The 20,661-nt window shown below is 41.3% G+C and overlaps 1 protein-coding gene across 4 annotated transcripts in view; it reads left to right on the forward strand.

The window, feature by feature from the left end:
- The window catches only part of FCHSD2 (FCH and double SH3 domains 2), a 327,826-nt gene that overhangs the window by 8,658 nt on the left and 298,507 nt on the right, over nt 1-20,661 (forward strand). Inside the window, exons 1-2 of one of the 4 annotated variants that reach the window (XM_038568737.1) lie at nt 2,125-2,538; nt 4,292-4,389. In XM_038568737.1, the coding sequence (XP_038424665.1) occupies nt 2,518-2,538; nt 4,292-4,389 (119 nt within the window). In that variant the 5' untranslated portion in view covers nt 2,125-2,517. Of the gene's footprint in view, nt 1-2,124; nt 2,539-3,350; nt 3,474-4,291; nt 4,390-20,661 lie in introns of those variants that run through there. The other 3 variants (XM_038568740.1, XM_038568739.1, XM_038568738.1) reach the window with 3 other exon arrangements.

Raw genomic sequence — 20,661 nt, forward strand, 5'->3', positions numbered from 1 at the left:
ACAAAGATCCAGCAAATCTTTGTTAAGCACCTTCTGCATGATGCTGCATCTGGACAAGCATTTTTACCCCTCCTCGACTAGCATAGTGTCATTCATGAAATGGCTGGTCTGGAACTCAGCCTTCCTGAAATCTGAGGAGGATTGTCTTGCTAACCTCTGTATCCTCAGTGTCTGACACAAGGCTTGGCACAAAGCGGGATCTTAGCAAATATCTTTTGAATGAATGATGAATCTGTAAGCATTTATTGAGTGCTATGTACCAGGCCCTGTGGCAGAAGAAATTTTATTTAATGCAACAAGCCTGCAGGGCTGGTATTATATCCCCATTTTACAAATGAGAAAATAAAGGCTGAAAGCAGTGAAACTGACTAGCTCAAGGCCTCTCAATTAATCGGTACTGGAGCTGAGATTGGAGCCCAGCCTGGATACCTCTGGCTTGGGCTCTCGCTGCTGCCCCACAGGGCAGCTGAGCATCCACCCACCTGTTCCCAGATAGTGATTGAGGACTCTGGTGAAGGGCCTACTTTTGAATTGCCTCAAGGAAACCAGAAAAAGCGAGCCTGATCAATGAGTTCCCTCACAATCTGACTCATGCAGAATTCTGATTCTATCACCTTCCTGTGTGAATGACCTGGATTCAAGTTCCTCTTCCCAATTTCTGACTACTTGTGGGGCCTTGGCAATATGCCTGGGTCTCTCCAGGCCTCACTCACTTTCCTCTTTTGCCTAATGACACTTCTGAGAACAGGTGTCCGGGACCCCCAATTCTGATAAAAGCGTGGGGCGATCTAGTTCACCTCCACACATCCATGTGGCTCCAGAGAAGGTTATTTTCGTTCTTCTAAGGACCCCAAGGGAAGCTGATACCACTATCCCCAGATGGTTTGGACAGGACAGAAACATGGGTGGTGGCGGCTGCCTGGATGAACAGCCTCCTTGGCAGATGAGGAAGGCAGAGCTCCCCCAGCCAGTCAGAGGCGGAGTGGACTGACACCCAGGGGTCCTGACTCCCACTAGAGCTTCCCCCATTGCTCTGCTGCCTCCTCTAGATTTTTTCCTCATGGTTATCATCTGCACCCAAAGAACCCTTCGTGACCCAGAGATTCCAGTCTTGCTCTGTGACCTACAGACAGTCTCCCATCTTCTCTGGGCACTTAGCCGCCCCATCTGTGAACTGGGGATCCCGGTCTTAACGAGTCCGTCCTCTTTGACTTGAGTGCCTTGTAGCGGAGAGCCGTTTGCTTCTTGGCGGGGCAACCAGACATCCCCCGGCCGCCTCCGCGCCAGTCAGGCACCTGTGGCCGGCTGCGAAAGAACTTGTCGATGCTCGCCCCCTCAAGGCTGGCCTGTCCGGCCGGCGCATTCGCTCGCCGGAGAGGGGGGTCTGAAGACCGCAAATAAGTAAAAAACGGAACTCTCCTACCGCCACAGGCACGCTACCCTCCGCGCCGGAGTGAAGGCTTCACTCGGAGCGTCGTCCCCCTACACACGCATCCAGAGAAATCCTGCAGCCCAAACACACGCACACGCACACACAGTGACACACCGCAGCCCGAAAGCCGGCGGGAGGTGGGGGCGGCTGGTGCGCGTGCGTCGGCGCAGCGCCCTCTCCCGCCCACGTGCGCGGCCCCGATCAGAGGCGCGCGCCCGGCCGGCTGGCGGGAAAGCGCGCGTGAAGCCCCCGGCTGCCTCTCAGTGTGGGGGAGGGAGGACAGGAGGCGTTTGGAACGTGCCACTATCGGAGACGCGCGGGGGGATTTCCGTGCTCCGCTAGCGTTTCTACCCCTCCTATCCGCCGAGCGATCCGTTAGTTCCCCCCCACCGCTGCCCCGCCGAGATCCGAAGCCCCGCGCCGCGGCCACGCTCCCTCCCTGCAGCGTGGCCCGGCCCCTCGAACCCCCGCTCTGGACTGAGCCGTCCCCTCCGCCGCCGGAGCGGGGCGCTGCGCCACACGGTGGGGCCGGAAATTCCCGCGGCCGGAGTGGAGGAGCCGAAGCTGAGAGCGCGGCACCGCCTTCCACCTCCTCGGGCCGGGCGGGGGCGTTGGGCCCAGCGAGGGCTGGGCTGCCTGAGTGGGGGCGGGGGGCCGCGTCTGCTGGGAGCTGCTGCGCGGGCGGGCGGGGAGCGGGACGACGCTGCTGCCGGGGAGCCGCTCGGCGAGCGGAGAGACCCTGCGCCCCGGCTCCCGGGCCCCCGCCCCCTCGCGGTCTCCGCCTCCTTCCCTCACACACCCCCCGGGCCGCCCGAGCCTCAGGCCTTCCCGGCGCTCCTCCTCCTCCGCTTCACACTCGCCCTCCGACCCGGGTCCTCCAGCCGCCCGCCGGCCTGGCCTTGCTCCCTGCCGGGAGAGTCCTTATTCTCAGGCTCTCCTCACACACACACACACACACACACACACGCGCGCGCGCGCGCCCGCGCTTGCGCTTGCGCTTGCCGGGCCGCCCCTCCTTACGGCCCCCCGTCTCCTCGTCCTAGCTGACGCCGCCGTCGGGGGAGGATTGATGTCCCTTCAGCATCATGCAGCCGCCGCCGAGGAAGGTGAGGGTGCGGCTGGGGGGCTTGGGGGGTGTGGGAGGGATGCGTGCGAGGGGCGCGGCTGGGGCGCCCCCTCCCCCTTTTCGCAAGGGGCCGTGACCGCCGTCGCCTCGGGCTTGTCACCGAGTTGCCGCCGGCTTTAGCAGGGGGCCACGCGAATGAGGTTTCTTTCCGACGAAGGGGCGGCCCAGGCTCGTCCCCTCCACCGCTTGGGAGACCCCCAACATTTCACAAGAGTTTCGGGCGTGCATTCGTGTGTGCGCGCGCGCATGGCTGTGCTGCTCTCGCTGCAAAGTGCATTCTCGGGGCTGCACCGAGGGGAGGCGGGGAGCCCCTGCAGCTTCGCAGTGCCTGTGCTTGTGTGATTGTTTAGTCTGCGCCAGGTTTGAACCCTCCAGCTGCTTGTCGCCACCCTCGGCCATTTGATAATTTTCAGGGAATTTGTTTCTAGCCCAGCCATAAGGTTCGGCCTGCTTTTCCCACGGGGCGGCCGAAAAGAAGTTGGATAAGTCACCGCCCCCCACCCCAGGGGAAAACAAGAAATTAAGCCTTTCTCCACCCGCACCCCCCATCCTGCCCCGCCCCTCCAGCTAGGGGGTCGGGAGGCGATGGTGCGGGCCCGGGAGAGCGAGAACCGGGCAGTGCGTGGCGTGTGCACCGCGATCTGGGCTTGGGGTGGGAGTGACGGGTGCTCTCGGCGTGTCAGCAGCTTCCCCCTCGCCCTTCAAAAACTGTTTCACTGCCCTCTTCTCCGGCGTTCCCAAGGACTGAGGCTGTGTCCTTGTCTTTTTAATCCTGCAGATGGTTACTGAGTGTCTACTCTGGGCACTGGGTGGAGAAGGCTGTTCTGCCCTCCCCTCGTGGGCAAACATTTGCTGACTGCCTAACTCGCTCGTGTCTGCTTCTTCTTTCTCTCTTTCTTAATCCGGGTTTCTCCAGTTAAGTGACTCTTTTTTTCTTTCACACATGTACCACCACCCCTCCGGGTTAGCCCGGCCCCGCGGGTGGCGGGGATTCCAGGCCCCACTGTACCCTGGAACCCTGGGGTCCGGGCCTGGCTACCGAGGCACTGGACAGCTTTGCATTTGCTGTTCTGTTTGAAGTGGAGTCGCCACGGGGACCGGCTTGCTGGGTGGTTTAAAAGCACTGCATATGCTGGAAGGTCACTTTTGCTTTCTCCTTTGTGAGAAAGAGATTGTGATTTGATGCGCTGTCAGCGAGTTGGCATCATCCTGAGACAGTGTGCTTTCTCGCAGCCATTATGGAATAATTTCTGTAGTCAATTTATGCATATGATTTCGTGATTGTGTAAATTTTGATCATTAGGTATTAAGCATTCTTCTACATTCTTCTGCTCACTTCTGCCATCTATACTCAGCTCACCTCTCATGGTTAAAATCTATGAACCTTTTTTGGAAGAAATAGAAAACAGACTCTTAAAACTCTGAGACCTACTACATATGTACTGAGCTTGTGCTTGAGAGGGAATGACTGGCAGTTTATTTTGCATTGCTTTAATCTGTAATTTTTATGCTCTTTTACTTTCATTTAACCTCTTTCAGTATATTTGGCTAGATTTCTCATTAAGTGTCCTCAGTAAACATATTAGGTGGGTAATAATGGATTTATGGCCTTTAGGGGAGAAGGGAGCAAGAGGTATTATATATTTTAACAAGTATTAAGTATTTTGCTTAAGTAATTACTTTGTTGTTGTTAAAGTTGCAGTAAGGCCTTCATAATATATGGTATATTTTAGGTGAAAGTTACACAAGAACTGAAAAACACTCAAGTTGAGCAGATGACAAAACTTCAAGCCAAACATCAAGCAGAATGTGATTTGCTTGAAGATATGAGGTAAGGTTATAGTGAGAACTTTTATATCTTTGTTTCAAAGAACCATTGAGTTACCAAGCCCCAGGAACTGATGATGGAATTTCCTTTTGGATTTCCTGCTTTAAGGCTGTTAGAGCTTTGACTCAGCTAGAAATTATAACTGGAACTAACGCAATACAAACTTTTTTTTTTCCTTTAGTGGTGGAACCTATAGCCTACATATCATGAAAACACAAGGGTCTTAAAAGTTTATTAGTCAAAGTATAATCATTGAAGTAGAATTCTGATTTAAATAATCTTTCCACTGAATTGTAACACTTACTGACCTTAATGATTTCACATAGATTTTTAAACTGACGCCTCTGGTTAATGGTTAATATCTGAGGGGTGGGGTGGGGTGGTGAGCCCGTCAACCTCAGATGATTGCACACTAGCACTATTTGTTACAACATGACAAATACAATTTTGTCTTTGAACATTAAACTTAGTGCAAAATTTGTTTATCATATTTTATCATTAAAGTTACCTGTATTCATAATCAAGATAACTTTGAATAGGTAAGCCATCTTGCCAGCATTGTGAAAATCAGTATCTTTATAGAGGGAAGCAAGACTCATTTTACTGAAAGAGATACCACTGTTTTAATGATGCTATAATACAAATTGACAGGTCAACAAACATATTTTTGTAAAGGATAGGAGATAATTTGCATGTTGAAACAGAGCGGTTACAATTCTTAATTTCCCTTTAGTAACGCATTTATCAAATTGGAATTGGGTCTGTAAGCTTTATTAGTTGCCTATTTTTCCTGGTGCATAACATCATGTGGATTTCATGAAAAATATGAACGGTGTGTTGTTATAATAATATTATGTGTTTGGATAGCTGAATTGTTTGGAGCCCAAAGATTTTAAAGAGTTCCTTTTTTCCTGTCCCATATTTAATTTAGGTATTATTTGTGACTATTTCTACTGTCTAGGGTTTCTAACTAGGGCATATAAATTAGTCTTAATCCAAACTTGGATAAACCAAGATCATTGTGTTCTCACTGGGAAGTATTCTATTTTAATTCTGCATTTGTTTCTTTTTTTCATGTGGTCACAGGGGAATTTTTAGACTTCAGTAATTCCTGTGTAAAATACCTGAAACTCTTCGTGTGGTTAAAAATTCAAAGTTTTAAACATCTATTAAGTGAAGTAGGGTATTTTAGTAGCGATCTCTACATGAAGAAAGTAATAAATTTTCAGAAGCAGTTTAGAAAGGCCAAATTAATGTTTAAATGAAGATTCTCTGTGGGGTATGGAAGGTTAGTGGTCATTAAGTCCTGTGATTACATCTTCTGAAGACTTCTTGTTTGCATTCTTTTCTTTTTTTCCCCCATTGCCTATACCTCTGTACAGGAGTCTATGGTCAAGTAGAGGGACACAGAATCACTGCCAAGTTGATATAGGTTGTTCTGCTGTTGTTTATATTATCGCTGACCCCATCACATTTCTCTTGTGTTACTGCAATAATATCCCAACTATTGCAGCGGTGTTCTCCTATCTTCTGTCCCCCAGTATCTTCTTTTAAGTCTGCCTTCCACATTGTCACCAGTTAACTTTCTAAAAACATTGTTTATTATATACTGAGTTCTCTGTGGCCTTCTAGATAAAGACTACACACCTTATGACCCTCTGCAACCTTGCCACAAGCTTCCTTTCCTGACATAATTACTACCATTTCATGCTTATTCATCCTTCCTTCTTATTCCCCTTGCCCTGACCACTCAGGACTTCTGGTTATCTAAATGTGCTTTGTACATTCATGCCTTTATACGCGCTCTTCTCTTTGCTCGTTGGTACCTTTATTCCCACTTTTTCACCTGGCAAATTCTGGTTGCCACTAAGTTTGCAAGTTTGTTGTTCTTTGTGATCTCAGAGGATTTTGATTTTACACATGTTTCTTGCTTCCCCCCTCCTGAATTCCTTAAAGTCAGGGGCTAAGTCTTAATTCATTTCTTTGTCTTTGTACCCTTTGTTTCGGCTGGCAGAATTGTTAAATGAATGTAACTGGTTATATTTAAATGCACTTTACTTGTTTTTCGGTGAAATGTGTTATTCCTCTGTTTGTAGGGGGCTAGAGTGGTGTCTGTTAGGCTTGTGTGATACTTTGATTCATGTGGGCACTTTATTTTATTTTATTTTTTTAAGATTTTATTTATTTATTCATAGAGACACAGAGACACACACACACACACACACAGAGAGAGAGAGAGAGAGAGAGAGAGAGAGGCAGAGACACAGGCAGAGGGAGAAGCAGGCACCAAGCAGAGAGCCTGACGTGGGATTCGATCCAGGGTCTCCAGGATCACACCCTGGGCTGCAGGCGGCGCTAAACCGCTGTGCCACTGGGGCTGCCCCATGTGGGCGCTTTAAAACATACTGTGCTATTTGAATTTGAGTATATCTACGTTTACATATGATATGTAAATACAGAGATTGTTGGTGTTCCGAGAATTAATAGATTATTTTTTTCAAAGATATGTGTTCTTTTATGTTAAATTATTGAACTGAATCCCTTTACTCCTATGTAATTGTGAGCAGAATACAATATTACCTCCTAAAAAGTGAGTTTAGGTTTCTTACTTGCTTTTTTTTTTTTCCAATGATAATATTGAATTGAAAGTTGAAAATTGCATACTCCTGGTATTCATGATAACTTTAGTTGCTTGAGGATGCAGGTGGTCTGGCTTTTCTGGTTTGTCCTAGCAAGTAGAATGACATTTTAAAAATTCATTGGAAGTCTCTGAACTTGAGTTTTTATATGTTATGTTTTAAAAGATTTTGCTTGCTGCTTTTCCTTTGGGGTGTCTCTCTGTGTGTGTGTGTGGGTGTGTGTGTGTGTGTGTTTTAAGCAATCTTTACCCCCATCTGGTACTTGAACTTACAGCCTAGTGATCAAGATTTTTTTTTAAAGATTTTATTTATTCATGAGAGACACACAGAGAGAGGCAGAGACACAGGGAGAGGGAAAAGCAGGCCCCACACAGGCAGCCCGATGTGGGATTTGATCCCGGGACTCCAAGATCGCGCCCTGGGCCAAAGGCAGGTGCCAAACCGCTGAGCCACCCGGGGATCCCGCGATCAAGATTTTCATGCTATGGCGTCTGAGCCAGCCAGGCGCCTCTCTGCTTTTGTTTTTGAGGCTCCCACCACTCTCCTCCCCCCAAACCCACAAATTGTAGTCCTTTTCACCGATGCCCTGACCAGTATTATGCTCAATTTAAGTTAGTGTGAATTCATTCCAAAAAAAAAAACAAAAAATGCAAGTGGCTTTTTGTAATATAAAGAAATTATTAGTAGAGAAAAATTTTTATGACTTTAGAAAGAATGAAAAAGTAAAAGACCACAATGATTATTAAGCTGTAAGTAAGAGATGTAATAGGAGATGTAGTGTATCAAGCTGTAAATAGGAGAATTTCATGCTGGCTTATGGCTAGTTTCCACTCCCTTCCCCCACTTTTCATCTCCTGGAATTTTGAAGGGAGGAAACCAGTTATGATACAGTATTTTTCCTTCGCTCTCCTCCCCTTCTTCAGTTCATTTGTTCCAGGGATGTATTTGGAAGCTGTTGTGTTGGGAGTAAAATATAAGAAGGAAAGATAACTCATTTGTTGATAATCAGGGACATTCCATGCTTTGGGGAGATTTTATACTGAAGTGTTTCCTGTTGACTTTTGCTGTCTGCAGTAGACAGGCAAACTTTACTTTCTTTTTAGTTTATTATAATTATTTTTTCCCTTTGCTTTCTAAGGCCACTTATAAGTAAATTCCTAAATACTACAGCCTATGTATTATTTATTAATATCACATATATAGTGTTGTTTGTTTTTAGGATGTAGAGTCAATAAAGAAAGTTTGCAAGGACCTTGAATATAAAGAACTACTTTCTTAGCAGACATATTTAGGTAATTATATAATATGGAAAATCATAGAATTTCAGAGTCAGTTGAACACTGTCATATTTGTCAATGAAAATGGAAACTGAGGCACAGTGAGATGAAGTGAATCATATTGAGAAAAAATGCTAAGCTATTTCTGTAATTTCTAGACAAGTGCACTATCCTCTCTGTCTATATTTCCCAAGCTTTTAATCAAGGAAACCATTATAAGTCCCATTTCTTGAAACATTTTGCCTATCAAAAAGTACATATTAACTAATAATTTGTTTTCTTATATTTTATTTTTCATACATCAAGCTGTCAGTCAGCTTTGAGTCAGTATTTTAAAACTACTAACATGAGTCTAGACAAAGTCAAAGATACTTGAAACTACCTCAGAGAAGGCTGAGTGTATGGTTTCTCACAGATGTTCTGAAAAATGGGAACTGGCTTGAGAAGCACCTGTCCTTTCTTTGTAGACACCTGGAGGTCTAGTGACCTCAAGTGAGGAATTACTGTACTAAATGTTACCTTTCCTAAACTGTAGGTTTGTGGGACTTGCTGGGGATTGGATTCTTGTCTGTTTATGGATGCTCTGAGAATTTTTTCATTGTCTCAGAGACTGTTAGGTGTAGAAGGGAACCTTTGAAGTAATCTGGTCTAGACTGTTTTAAAAAAGTTTTACTGAGATATAATTCACATACCATACAATTAACCTACTTAAAGTTTTTTAGTATATTCATGGGGTTTTATAATCATCACCACTTAACTTAAGAACATTTTTGCTCCTCCAAAAAGAAACTGTACTTATTAGCAGTCACTTTCCATAATTTTCTCCAGCCTTAAGCAATTACTTTCTTTCTCTATAGAAATGAAATTTGTAAGAATGGAATCATAAATTGTGTGGTTTTCTGTGACTGGCTTTTACTTAGCATAATGTTTTCAAGGTTTATCCATGTTATAGCATCAGTACTTCATTCCTTTTCATTGGTACATAATACTCCGTCGGATGGATATCCTATCACATTTTATTAATCCACTTATCAGTTGATGGACTTTTTGGCTATTATGAATAATATTCCTTTGAACATTCATGTATGAATTTTTGTGTGGACTTATGTTTTCATTTATCTTGAGTATAAACCTGGTAGTGAAGGGATCCCTGGGTGGCGCAGCGGTTTGGCGCCTGCCTTTGGCCCGGGCGCGATCCTGGAGACCCGGGATCGAATCCCACATCGGGCTCCCGGTGCATGGAGCCTGCTTCTCCCTCTGCCTGTGTTTCTGTGCCTCTCTCTCTCTCTCTCTGTGGCTATCATAAATAAATAAAAATTAAAAAAAAAAAAAAACCTGGTAGTGAAATTGCTGGTTTTTTTTTTTTTTTTTTTTTTTTTTTTTAAATTGCTGGGTTATGTGGTAACTCTGTGTTTAATTTTTGAGGAACTTTCAAGTTGATATCCAAAGTGGCTGCACCATTTTATATTTCCACTAGCAGTCATGTTATGAAGGTTTCAGTTTCTCTACTTTGTTGCTAATGCTTGTTACTGTCTGTCTTTGATTATAGCCATCATAGTGGGTGTGAAGTGGTATCGTTGTTGTGGCTTTTATTTGCATTTTTAAAAAATTTTTATTTATTTATGATAGGCACACAGTGAGAGAGAGAGAGGCAGAGACACAGGCAGAGGGAGAAGCAGGCTCCATGCACCGGGAGCCCGACGTGGGATTCGATCCCGGGTCTCCAGGATCGCGCCCTGGGCCAAAGGCAGGCGCCAAACCGCTGCGCCACCCAGGGATCCCTGCATTTTTATAATAGTCTGTGCTATTGAGTATTTTTTCATGTGCTTATTAGGCATTTGGAGACATGTCTATTCAGATCCTGTGACCATTTTTTAATTGGGTTATTTGTCTTATTGCATTATGAGAAGTCTTTATATGCATGCATATATATATAAGTTATTTTATTTGCAAATATATGTAACATTTGCAATATTTTTCTCACTCTCGAAGAGTCATCTGAAGTGATTCAGACATGCATTAAATTTTGAGAGTTACTGAAGTGGTAAAAAGAATAAGAATAAGGACTTTGAAGGTAGACCAGAGATTGAAACCCAACTCTGCCACTTATTAGTTGGGTAATCTTGGACAAGTTACTAAGGTTCTGTGAGCCTCATATTTCATGTATGTAAAACAAGGTTAATGCTTGCCTTTTTGCTTTTCTGTAAAAGTTAAATGAGATAAGTGAAATGCTGAGCATGGTAGATCTTCAGTATTGGTAGGTGCTATTGTTAATAGAAATTGGAGCCTGGGAAGCATGTTGTCTTATTCAAGGTAACAGTGGAGATTATTGTGTTTCATTAATTCTAAGAAGCACAATTGTTTTTTGTTTTTTGCATTCTTCCGAAATTCACATACATCTTATAGTTGCTTTTGGCTTTGATGTGTAGTTGTCAGTGTCTCTTTATGTGTAGAACTTGAAGAAACGATTTGGCAGGCTTGAAAGAAAATCCCAGAGATAATGGTTGGAATACAAATGTTGGGTCATCTGGGCTTTTGATGGCACAGAGGATGATATAATGTGGAAAGATAAAGGTATCAGTGATTGATTTAAAAATTGATTCAGAAGAGCTTGACTCCTCAGTGTGACCAGTTTATGCATCAATTTATCTTTTTAAAATTATGAATGAGCAATATATCCTAAAGATCTGACTAAATAAGTTTAAAAGCATGTTTTTAATAAGTATGAATAAAAACTGTAAGTGATAGGGTATTGTATCAGTCTAGTTGGCAGCATTTTTTCTTAGTGGAACATGATGTGTCTTGTAATCAGTGTTGTTGTTTTTTAAGATTTTATATATTTATTCATGAGAGACACAGAAAGAGAAAGAGAGAGAGAGAGAGGCAGAGACACAGGCAGAGGGAGGAGCAGGCATCATGCAGGAAGCCCAATGCGGGACTGGATCCTGGGACTCCAGGACCACACCCTGGGAGGAAGGCGGGTGCCAAACTGCTGAGCCACCCAGGGATCCCCAGTGTTGTTTTTGATATGATAAAAACTGGAAGTAGCTGATCAGATACTGGACCGAGATCTTTTTTTATTCATTCGAAAATTGTATTACTTCTCAATTCACTGTTTTTTTTTTTTTTTAAATTTTCAATTTTTTTTGTTTGTTTAGAGGAGGAGGGAATGGGGGGGATAGAGGTAGAGGGAGAGAGAAAATTAGTTTAGTTTCAGAGGTAGAATTCAGTGATTCATCAGTCTTTTTTTTTTTTTTTTTTTGATTAATCAGTCTTATACCCACTGCTCGTTATATCATGTGCCCTCTTTAATGTCCATTACCTGGTTACCCTGTCCCATCACCTCCTTCCCCTTCAGCCACCCTCAGTTTGTTTCCAATTATTAAGAGTCTCTTGTGGTTTGAGGAGAGAGAGAATCATAAGGATGCTCCATGCCCAGTGTGGATCCTGACTTGGGGCTTGATCTCCCTGAGATCATTACCTGAACTGAAATCAAGAGTCAGATGCTTAAATTGACTGAGCCACCCAGGTGCCCCTCTCAATTCAGTGTTTTTTAAAATGAGAACTTGGGCAGCCCCGGTGGCGCAGCGGTTTAGCACCGCCTGCAGCCCAGGGCATGATCCTGGAGACCCTGGATCAAGTCCCACGTCAGGCTCTCTGTATGGTGCCTGCTTCTCCCTCTGCCTCTCTGTCTCTATGAATAAATAAATAAAACCTTTAAAAAAATAAATAAAATGAGAACTTAAGGGATCCCTGGGTGGCTCAGCAGTTTAGGATGATGTCCTCATCTTAAACCCTGCCTTCGGCCCAGGGCGTGATCTTGGAGTCCCGGGATTGAATCCCACATCAGGCTCCCTGTATGGAGCCTGCTTCTCCCTCTGCCTGTGTCTCTGCCTCTCTCTCTGTCTCTCTCTCTGTGTCTCTCATGAATAAATAAAATCTTAGAAAAAAAAAAAAGAGAACTTAAAAATGATGTAAACATGAGGGGGAGAATTTTTAAAAATAGGTCTGCATGGAAAAAAATCAAGTAGGACCATACTTAACATTACTTTGAATGAGAGGGGGAAAAAAAAAAAAGATTACCTGATTTTAAAATGAAAAGATAGGGGATCCCTGGGTGGCTCCGCAGTTTGGCGCCTGCCTTTGGCTCAGGGCGTGATCCTGGAATCCCGGATCGAGTCCCACATCGGTTTCCCTGCATGGAGCCTGCTTCTCCCTCTGCCTGTGTCTCTGCCCCCCCCCCCCTTTCTCTCTCTCTCTCTCATGAATAAATAAATAAAATCTTTAAAAAAAATAAAATGAAAAGATAAAATGGAACTTTAACTGACTAAATGAATTTACATTTTAAATATAGACGTCCACAGTTCTGGAGGGGAGATTAAGAGTAGGAGGTACAAACTAGGCAGAGGAGGAAATAGGGAAATACTGTTTGAGAGAATCTGTTTACTAAAACTTTTTGTCACAGATCACTGCTTACTTGAAAGAGTCAGTTTTAACAATACCTTTTCCTATTGCTATTTAATGGTTTATGAGCTCATAAGGCATTGTTCATAGATTCTTATCTGCTCCTAAAATACGAAGATTTCAGTCTGGATGGGATGGCTTTTGCAACCCAATGTAGGAGAAGTTGTTTTATGATTTATAGATTTGAAAACAGAGGATACTTTCATGAGCCAGATGAAGTTGAACTAAGGCTTGCTTAGTAACCCAAGTTACCCACCACTTGGGTTAAGAATAGAAATGTTGAAAGAGTTTTTGTGTGCATTTTTAAAATTTGGTCTTTTAAAGCATACCCAATATATAAATAAGAGAAATGGTGAAGGTGATCTGTGTGGTAGGATAGCTGTGATATGTTAGAATGAGCACTAGTTTAGAGGCATACTACCTGGGTATGAATCCTAGTCTTAATCTCTTATTAACTGTGTGATTTTTTTTTAAAGATTTTATTTATTTATTCATGAGACACAGAGAGAGAGAGAGAGAGAGAGAGAGAAAGAGAGAGAGAGAGAGAGAGAGAGGCAGAGACACAGGCAGAGGGAGAGGCAGGCTCCATCCATGCAGGTAGCCCCATGCAGGACTAGATCCTGGGTCTCCAGGATCAGGCCCTGGGCTGAAGGTGGCGCTAAACCACTGAGCCACCAGGGCTGTCCTAACTGTGTGACTTTGGCCCTAAATCACCACAGGTCACTTAAACTTCTCTGAGCCTCATGTATCTTATCTGTAAAATGGTAATAATTATGATATCTAATGGGATTATTTTGATAATTGAAACAAAGTAATGCATATGAAAGCTCTGTTGCATAGTGTGTGGAACATAATAGATGCTCAGTAAACACATGTGGATTGTAATTTTGTTAATTAAGTAATTGAGAACATCAATTCAAAATTATGGTCTGTGATTTATCCTCTTAAGAGTGAACTTGTGGGTTAAAAATGCAATGATCCTCAAAGATAAATCGCTTAAGTAGTACTAAAGAATTTCCTTCACCAAGTTCAGTAGTCCTGGGTACTTTCTATTTTTCTGCATGTTGGTTATGATTCTTCTCATCATTGCTGGATGGCTTCTGCAACTCCAAGCATGATAATTTTATACAAAAATGTTGGTGGAGGGATCCCTGGGTGGCTCAGTGGTTTGGTGCCTGCCTTTGGCCCAGGGCGCGATCCTGGAGTCCCGGGATCGAGTTCCGCATCGGGCTCCCTGCATGGAGCCTGCTTCTCCCTCTGCCTGTGTCTCTGCCTCTCTCTCTCTGTATGTCTATCATAAATAAATAAATAAATCTTTAAACTGTCCTTCCCTCCTCTTCTTCCACCAACATTTTTTTAAAAGATTTGTTTGTTTGTTTGTTTATTTATTTATTTATTTATTTATTTATTTATTCATAGAGACAGAGAGAGAGAGAGAGAGGCAGAGACACAGGCAGAGGGAGAAGCAGGCATCATACAGAGAGCCTGATGTGGGACTCGATCCAGGGTCTCCAGGATCACGCCCTGGGCTGCAGGCGGTGCCAAACCCCTGGGGCTGCCCGACAGTTTATCTTTAATGCAAATTTCCCCCCCCCCCTTTCCTCTGAAAAGACAATTTCTACCAGAAATTATTGCAATAGACTTTGTCTTATTTTATTGGCTAAGTTTGCTTCATCTGCCTGTACATGCCTAGTTGCAAAGGAGGCTGGGAATATGATTATATTTTTAGAGAGGTAGTCTGCTAGCAAGAAATAAACTATTGGTGGCAGTAATATGGCTTTTGCCACATTACTGGTTTGCCCTGTTTCCACAGGGACCAATTTCTAAGTTACTTCTAGTGTTTCTCATGAAAGTGTAAAAAATGTGTTGGTGTTTAATTGTGAAAGATATACCTGAAATAAGGAATTCTGTAGAAAACACTTGTGTCCCCTCCTACCAACTTCTTTTGAATTCAGGGTCTTAGGTCAAGAGTAGATTTTATTATTTGCCATAGTTATGGGCCCAACAGGCCAGCAGGCTCATAGTATTCTCTTAGCAGTACAGGAGCAGTTAAATATCTCACCACTTTTGGTCTTCTGATAATTTAGAGAAATGGTGGCCTAAGGGCCCTCCAGGCAGTTGTGGTTTTGCTGAACTTCTTTTACTTCTCAGGTGAAATCATTAATAAGTAGTGAAGTGGCTAAACTGAAAGCAGAGAAGGACAAATAAGAGCTAGAATTACTCCTAGCTGAATAATTTGCCCCTTAATAATTGAGGGTTGGCAATTCAGTCTTGGAAATATAAAGTACTTGAGGAGGCCTATGGTAAGTTGATGTCTTTCTTTGTAAATTTTTTTGAATGTTCATTTGAATCTCACAGATGCCGTTTGGCTTTTTTTGGTGTCAGTCTTCAGGAATAATCTGATGTATATGCAGGAGTTAGTTTCTAAGTCCGGTTTGTGCTGTCCATTCTTCAGTGACTAATTTGGGAACTAGGCACAGAAACTTGTAACCCTGTCTTTTGTTCCATTGCTGCAGATTTCCTGTCATGTGTTGGTCAGGACTGACTTAACAGAACCTTAGCTGATAGTTTTTTTTTTGTCTTATTTTGTCTTCACAGTATTCCTTGGTCTAGCTTTATTTTGACATTCCATTTGATCTTTTTTTTGGCATTCACATGTCATCCAGATGTTTTCTTGTTTTGTGAACTTTGACATAATCCTAATTCAAAAAGAAAATGTTATTTCTGGTGTTAGGAAAAGTGTTACCATGTCAGTGATTCCACAGGAAACAATTGGGAACATATATCCCTTGATTATATTTTAGCAGTATTTATTTTTCCCTCTTTGGTGGTTGGAGAATGGGGGCAAGAGGCAGAGACGTATTATTATGTTCCTTTTTTTTATGTTTTGAATTTTGAGTTATGTGAATTTTACCTACTCTGAAGACTAAAATTAAGTGATGCAGTATTGGTTAACATTCAGCTTTTAATAAATTTTTAATGACTTTTTATATTAGTAGACTTTGAAGTTTATTTCTAATATGTACAAATATTAAGAGTACTTGATTTATAAACTTCATTTCTTAAAATGACTGATCTTCAGCTAGTTATAGTTCAGAGTTGGGTAAACAGGCTCTGTGTACTACTGTGTTTTTTTCTTTCTGCATCATGGAATTGTTTTATTCTGAAACAAGTGCACATATTAGGTGGTTAGATTCTTGTCCAGTCTCAAATTTTATTTTAGCTAACTTTATCCAAAGATTTTACATTATAGTCATATTTTAAAATATTATTTCTCTGATAAAATGTGTTTTACATTATAAGCCAATTTTTTCCTTGGGGGAATTGTTTTTTGTTTTACTGTAGAGGTATTTTATGTAATAGTTTCCTTAGCTATATTGAACAAATTGAATATTTTTTAGTAAGTACTATGTTTTCTTCTCTTGCATTTTTAGTTGTACCTCTTTCTGTTTTTCAAATGGGTGTTCCGAGGTGTTACGCCATCCATCTTTAATTTATCACTGTATAGAGTTAATATTATACCATTCCACCTAAGACACTTATAACAAGTCCAATCCTAATTACTTCATCCCAGACTTTGTGCTGCATACTTTATAAACTTCATAATACGATGTTAGTTTTGCTTTAAACACAGTTCTCTTTTGAAGAGATTAAGACATAGAAAAAAGTCTTTTATAGTTACCAACTTTGACTTTTCTTTCCTTCCTCAGACCAGTGCATAGGTTTGAGTTTCCATCTGGTATCATTTCCTTTCGGGCTGAAGAATTTCCCTCAGCATTTCTAGTGCAGTTTTACTGGTGATAATTCTTTTAGCTTTCACTTGTCTGAAAATGTCTTTATTTCACCCTAATTTTTGGAAGATAATTTTTGCAGGGTAGTGAGATTGGGTTGACAGTTGGGTCACTCCATTGTCTTTGACTTTTATTGTTTCTGATGAGAAGTTACCTATAATTTATATGCTTGTTCTCTTCTGTGTAATGTGCCTTTTTTCCTCACTAGTAGCATCTTTCCCCTTTATCTTTGTTTTTTTTGCAGTTTGAATGTGATGTGACTAATGTGGTATCTTTGTAATCATCCTGCTGGCAGTTCACTGAGCTTTTGCGATCCATAGGTGATGTTTTTCAACAAATGTGGAAATTTTGGGGCCATTATTTATTTCTTCAAATATTTTTTTCTGCTCCATTTTCTCTTCTTTCCTTTTTGGATTCCAAGGATTTGCATATGTTAAACTGTTTGGTAATAATCTGTATTTAAGTAGATAGTTTCTGTTGATCTGTTTTCTGGCTCATTGGCCCTTCTGTAATTAAAAAAATTTTTTGAAATGTTATTTTATTAGAGAGAGCATGAGCAGGAGGAGGGGCAGAGGGAAAGAGAGAGAGTCCTCAAGCAGAGTCCCTACCGAGTACAAAACTGACTCGGGGCTCAGTCCTAGGACCCTGAGACCATGATCTGAGCTGAAATCAAGAGTCGGATGCTTAACTAACTGAGTCACCCAGGTGCCCTTGTAATTCTTTTTTAATATTTTATTTTTAAGTAATCTCTACATCCAATGTGGGTCTCCAACTCATAAGCCCAAGATCAAGAGTTTCTTGATGCTCTACTGACTGAGCCAGCCAGGCATCCCTCTTTTGTAATTTTCAATCTACTTTTAAGCCTATCCAGTGAAATTTTCATTTTTGATACTGTACTTTTAAGTGCTTTGAACATATTCATTGCCATTTTAAAGTTCTTGCCTGTTGTTTCCATCCCTGGAGTCTTCTTGTGGTCTATTTCTTTTGGCTACTTCCTGCCCCCTGCCATTATGAATCACACTTTCCTGCTTATTTGCATATTTAGTAATTTTTTATTATTTGGATGGCACATTATAGGAAGTCTCATTTATGTTGTCTTTAAAGAGTGTTGAATTTTCACATTTCCATTGAAAGCCTGTGTGCCAAGGGTGTGCAAAAATGTCTCCATTCTGGCTCCACTCTGGCTGAACTGGAATTCTGATATCTCTCAGCAGTTCTGTAGCCATCTATTCAGCTCTCAGGCTTGTAGCAGTGATTCTTCTAGGCCTTATGGAGTCTTACCCTGGCTTACATGTAGCCTGGTACTCCCAGTCAAAGGTGCCCAAGGAACCCCCAAATCCCCATGCAAATTTCTGGAGCCACCCCTTCTGCATTGTTGTCTACTTTCCAGTATCCTGTCCTATAAAGTCTAGGCACTCCGTTAGCCCAAAACTCTGATTTCTCAATTCAGTGAGACCATCATGCTTCGCTTAGGCTTTACTTCCCTGTGATGCAGTTGGGAAAGTGTCCCAGGCAGAAAGCTGGAGCAGATGTGGTATACCTAGACTGCCAGTTATTTCAGTCCTGAAAATAGTAGAGTCATATATTTTGTCTAGTTTGAGATGTTACTCAAGGAGGACTAATCTGATATCAGTTACTTTATCATGGCTAGAAAAAAGTCAATTTCTTAAATGTATGGGAGGAAGATATTTAACTGTCCTTAAATACATAAGTAAGATAATGTATTTATACATATATAATATCTATATATTCCTAATTTATCCTCTGCTTTTAGATGTATGAGTTTGGATATTCAATATATAAATGTATTCTGTGGCACAGGAATTTTTTAACAGCTTTATTAAGATCTAATGACCATGTAATTCACTAATGTAAAGTGTATAACCCAGTGGCTTTTTTAGTATATTCAAGGTTGTATATCCATTACCACAAGAATTTTAGGACATTTTCATTACCACAAGAAGAAAGCTCACATGTCTTAGCTGTTACCTTTCCTCTTACCCCCATTTGCCCAGCCTTAGGCAACCACTAATTTGCTTTCCATAGATTTACTTGTTTTGAACATTTTATATAAATGGAATCATACAATATGTGGTCTGTTGCAACTGGCTTTTTTTACTTAGCATAATGTTTTTGAGGCTCATCGATGTTATAACATCTATCAATACTTCGTTCCTGTTTATTGCTAAATAATATTCCATTGTTTGGATATACCACATTTTATTAATACATTCATTAGTTGATGGACATTTGAGTTGTTTCACGTGGCTATGATGAATAACACTTTTATGAACATTCACATGCAAGTTTTTTTCATGTACATGTGTTTTCATTTCTCTTGAGTATATGCCTAGGAGTGGAATTGCTCAGTAATGTGTTAGCTGTGTTTTTTTTTTTTCATTTTTTAAAAGATTTTATTCATTCATGAGAGACACAGAGAGAGAGAGGGGCAGAGACACAGGCAGAGAGAGAAGCAGAGGGAGAAACAGGCTCCATGCAAGAAGCCCGATGCGGGACTCCATCCCAGGACTCCAGGACTAAGTCGTGGGCCGAAGGGCAGGCACTAAACCGCTGAGCCATACAGGAATCCCCCTGTTAGCTGTGTTTGTTCAAGGAACTGCCAGGCTGTTTTCCAAAGAGACTATACTGTTTTACATTCTCATCAGCAATCTATGAGGCTTCTGATTCACATCCTTGTCAACACTTGTTGCTGAACACTAATTATATCTAAAAGCTTCCCAGCAGCTATGCTTCTATAATTTTTATTATTACTCCCATTTTATAGATGAATCTGAGGCTCAGAGTGGTTAAGTGACTTACTGAGGATCAGAACTAAGAAATGGAAGACGTGGGTTTGAATCTGGATGTATGTCTGACTTGAACATTTAAGTTCTTTCTCTCATTGAAAACTGTCTCTAAAGGTATTTGATAATAGCAGTCTAAATCAACTGAAATTTTCATAGTCTTTCCAAGCATATTTTCTCATCCTTTATTAGATTTTGTTAGGAATCCATGGAACATAGGACCATCATTTCCCTGGTTTTAAGCTGGACTCAGTTTTCTTGAAAGTAGAAAACAGATATGTTTCACCTGGGATTATTTTAAATAATTGGGGTACACACTATTTTCAGTGCCCACTGTGTCCAGAGTATAGTATCTTGTTTCAAGAACTACTACTTAGAATAGATAACAAAGAAGAGGTGTAAGATTCAGTGCCTTGCACATCTTTTAGTCTGGCTGATTAGTATAGGAGTGGAAGAAGATACGTGGTCTGGAGTTTCATGTTTTTTCAGATCCAGGCTTTTTGAAGGATTGTGTAAAATACTGAACTTCTACGGAATCTCTTGGCTCTTCTGATAATTATATTTGGGATTTAGGTTATATTTCAAGATACTTGCATAGTCAAAAATACCGTCTATCTTTTTTTGATGTAAGTTAAGATATAAGGCAGTTTTGTGGAAATTGAATGAGGGATACAAAGTTTCTGAATAGCTAAAGTCTTGCTATCCAGCAAGGGCTTTTTATCTGGCCACCTAATTATGTTTATTTTCAAGTTTTTTAGTATACCTAAAGCAAAATATACTCCACAAATAGCTTAGAATCAGCTTATTTTGGGTGAATGAAAATACTTCACATTAGTTAATAAACTCCTTTAATTAAAAAGAATCTTCTTTAGATGTTTGAAACCAGTAAGTGATAAAAGTTACTGAAATGCTTCCTGCCTAGAAAGTAAATTGCTGTTAGTTAGTGACATTGGCTAATATTTTGTATAGCTATACAATATCTGTACTCTGATGAGGACAGATTCTCTTCTCAAGAGACATAATGATCCTAAATGTACTTGTAGGAAAATACCAGACTTTCAGAGTTCCATTAGTTTATAAAAAATATAAAAGAATAATAGTAAAAAATTACAATAATTTGTTAAAATTTTATTTTATTTTATTTTTTATTTTATTTTTTTTAATAATTTGTTAAAATTTTAAAAATGGCTTTGACAATGCATGTTTTAATGTAGTGCTTTTCTTGTTAATTTTTTACTTATTTATGATAGTCACAGAGAGAGAGAGAGAGAGAGAGAGAGAGGCAGAGACATAGGCAGAG

The sequence above is a fragment of the Canis lupus genome, chromosome 21 (genome assembly GCF_011100685.1).
Source record: "Canis lupus familiaris isolate Mischka breed German Shepherd chromosome 21, alternate assembly UU_Cfam_GSD_1.0, whole genome shotgun sequence".
NCBI classification, from domain to species: Eukaryota; Metazoa; Chordata; class Mammalia; order Carnivora; family Canidae; genus Canis; species Canis lupus.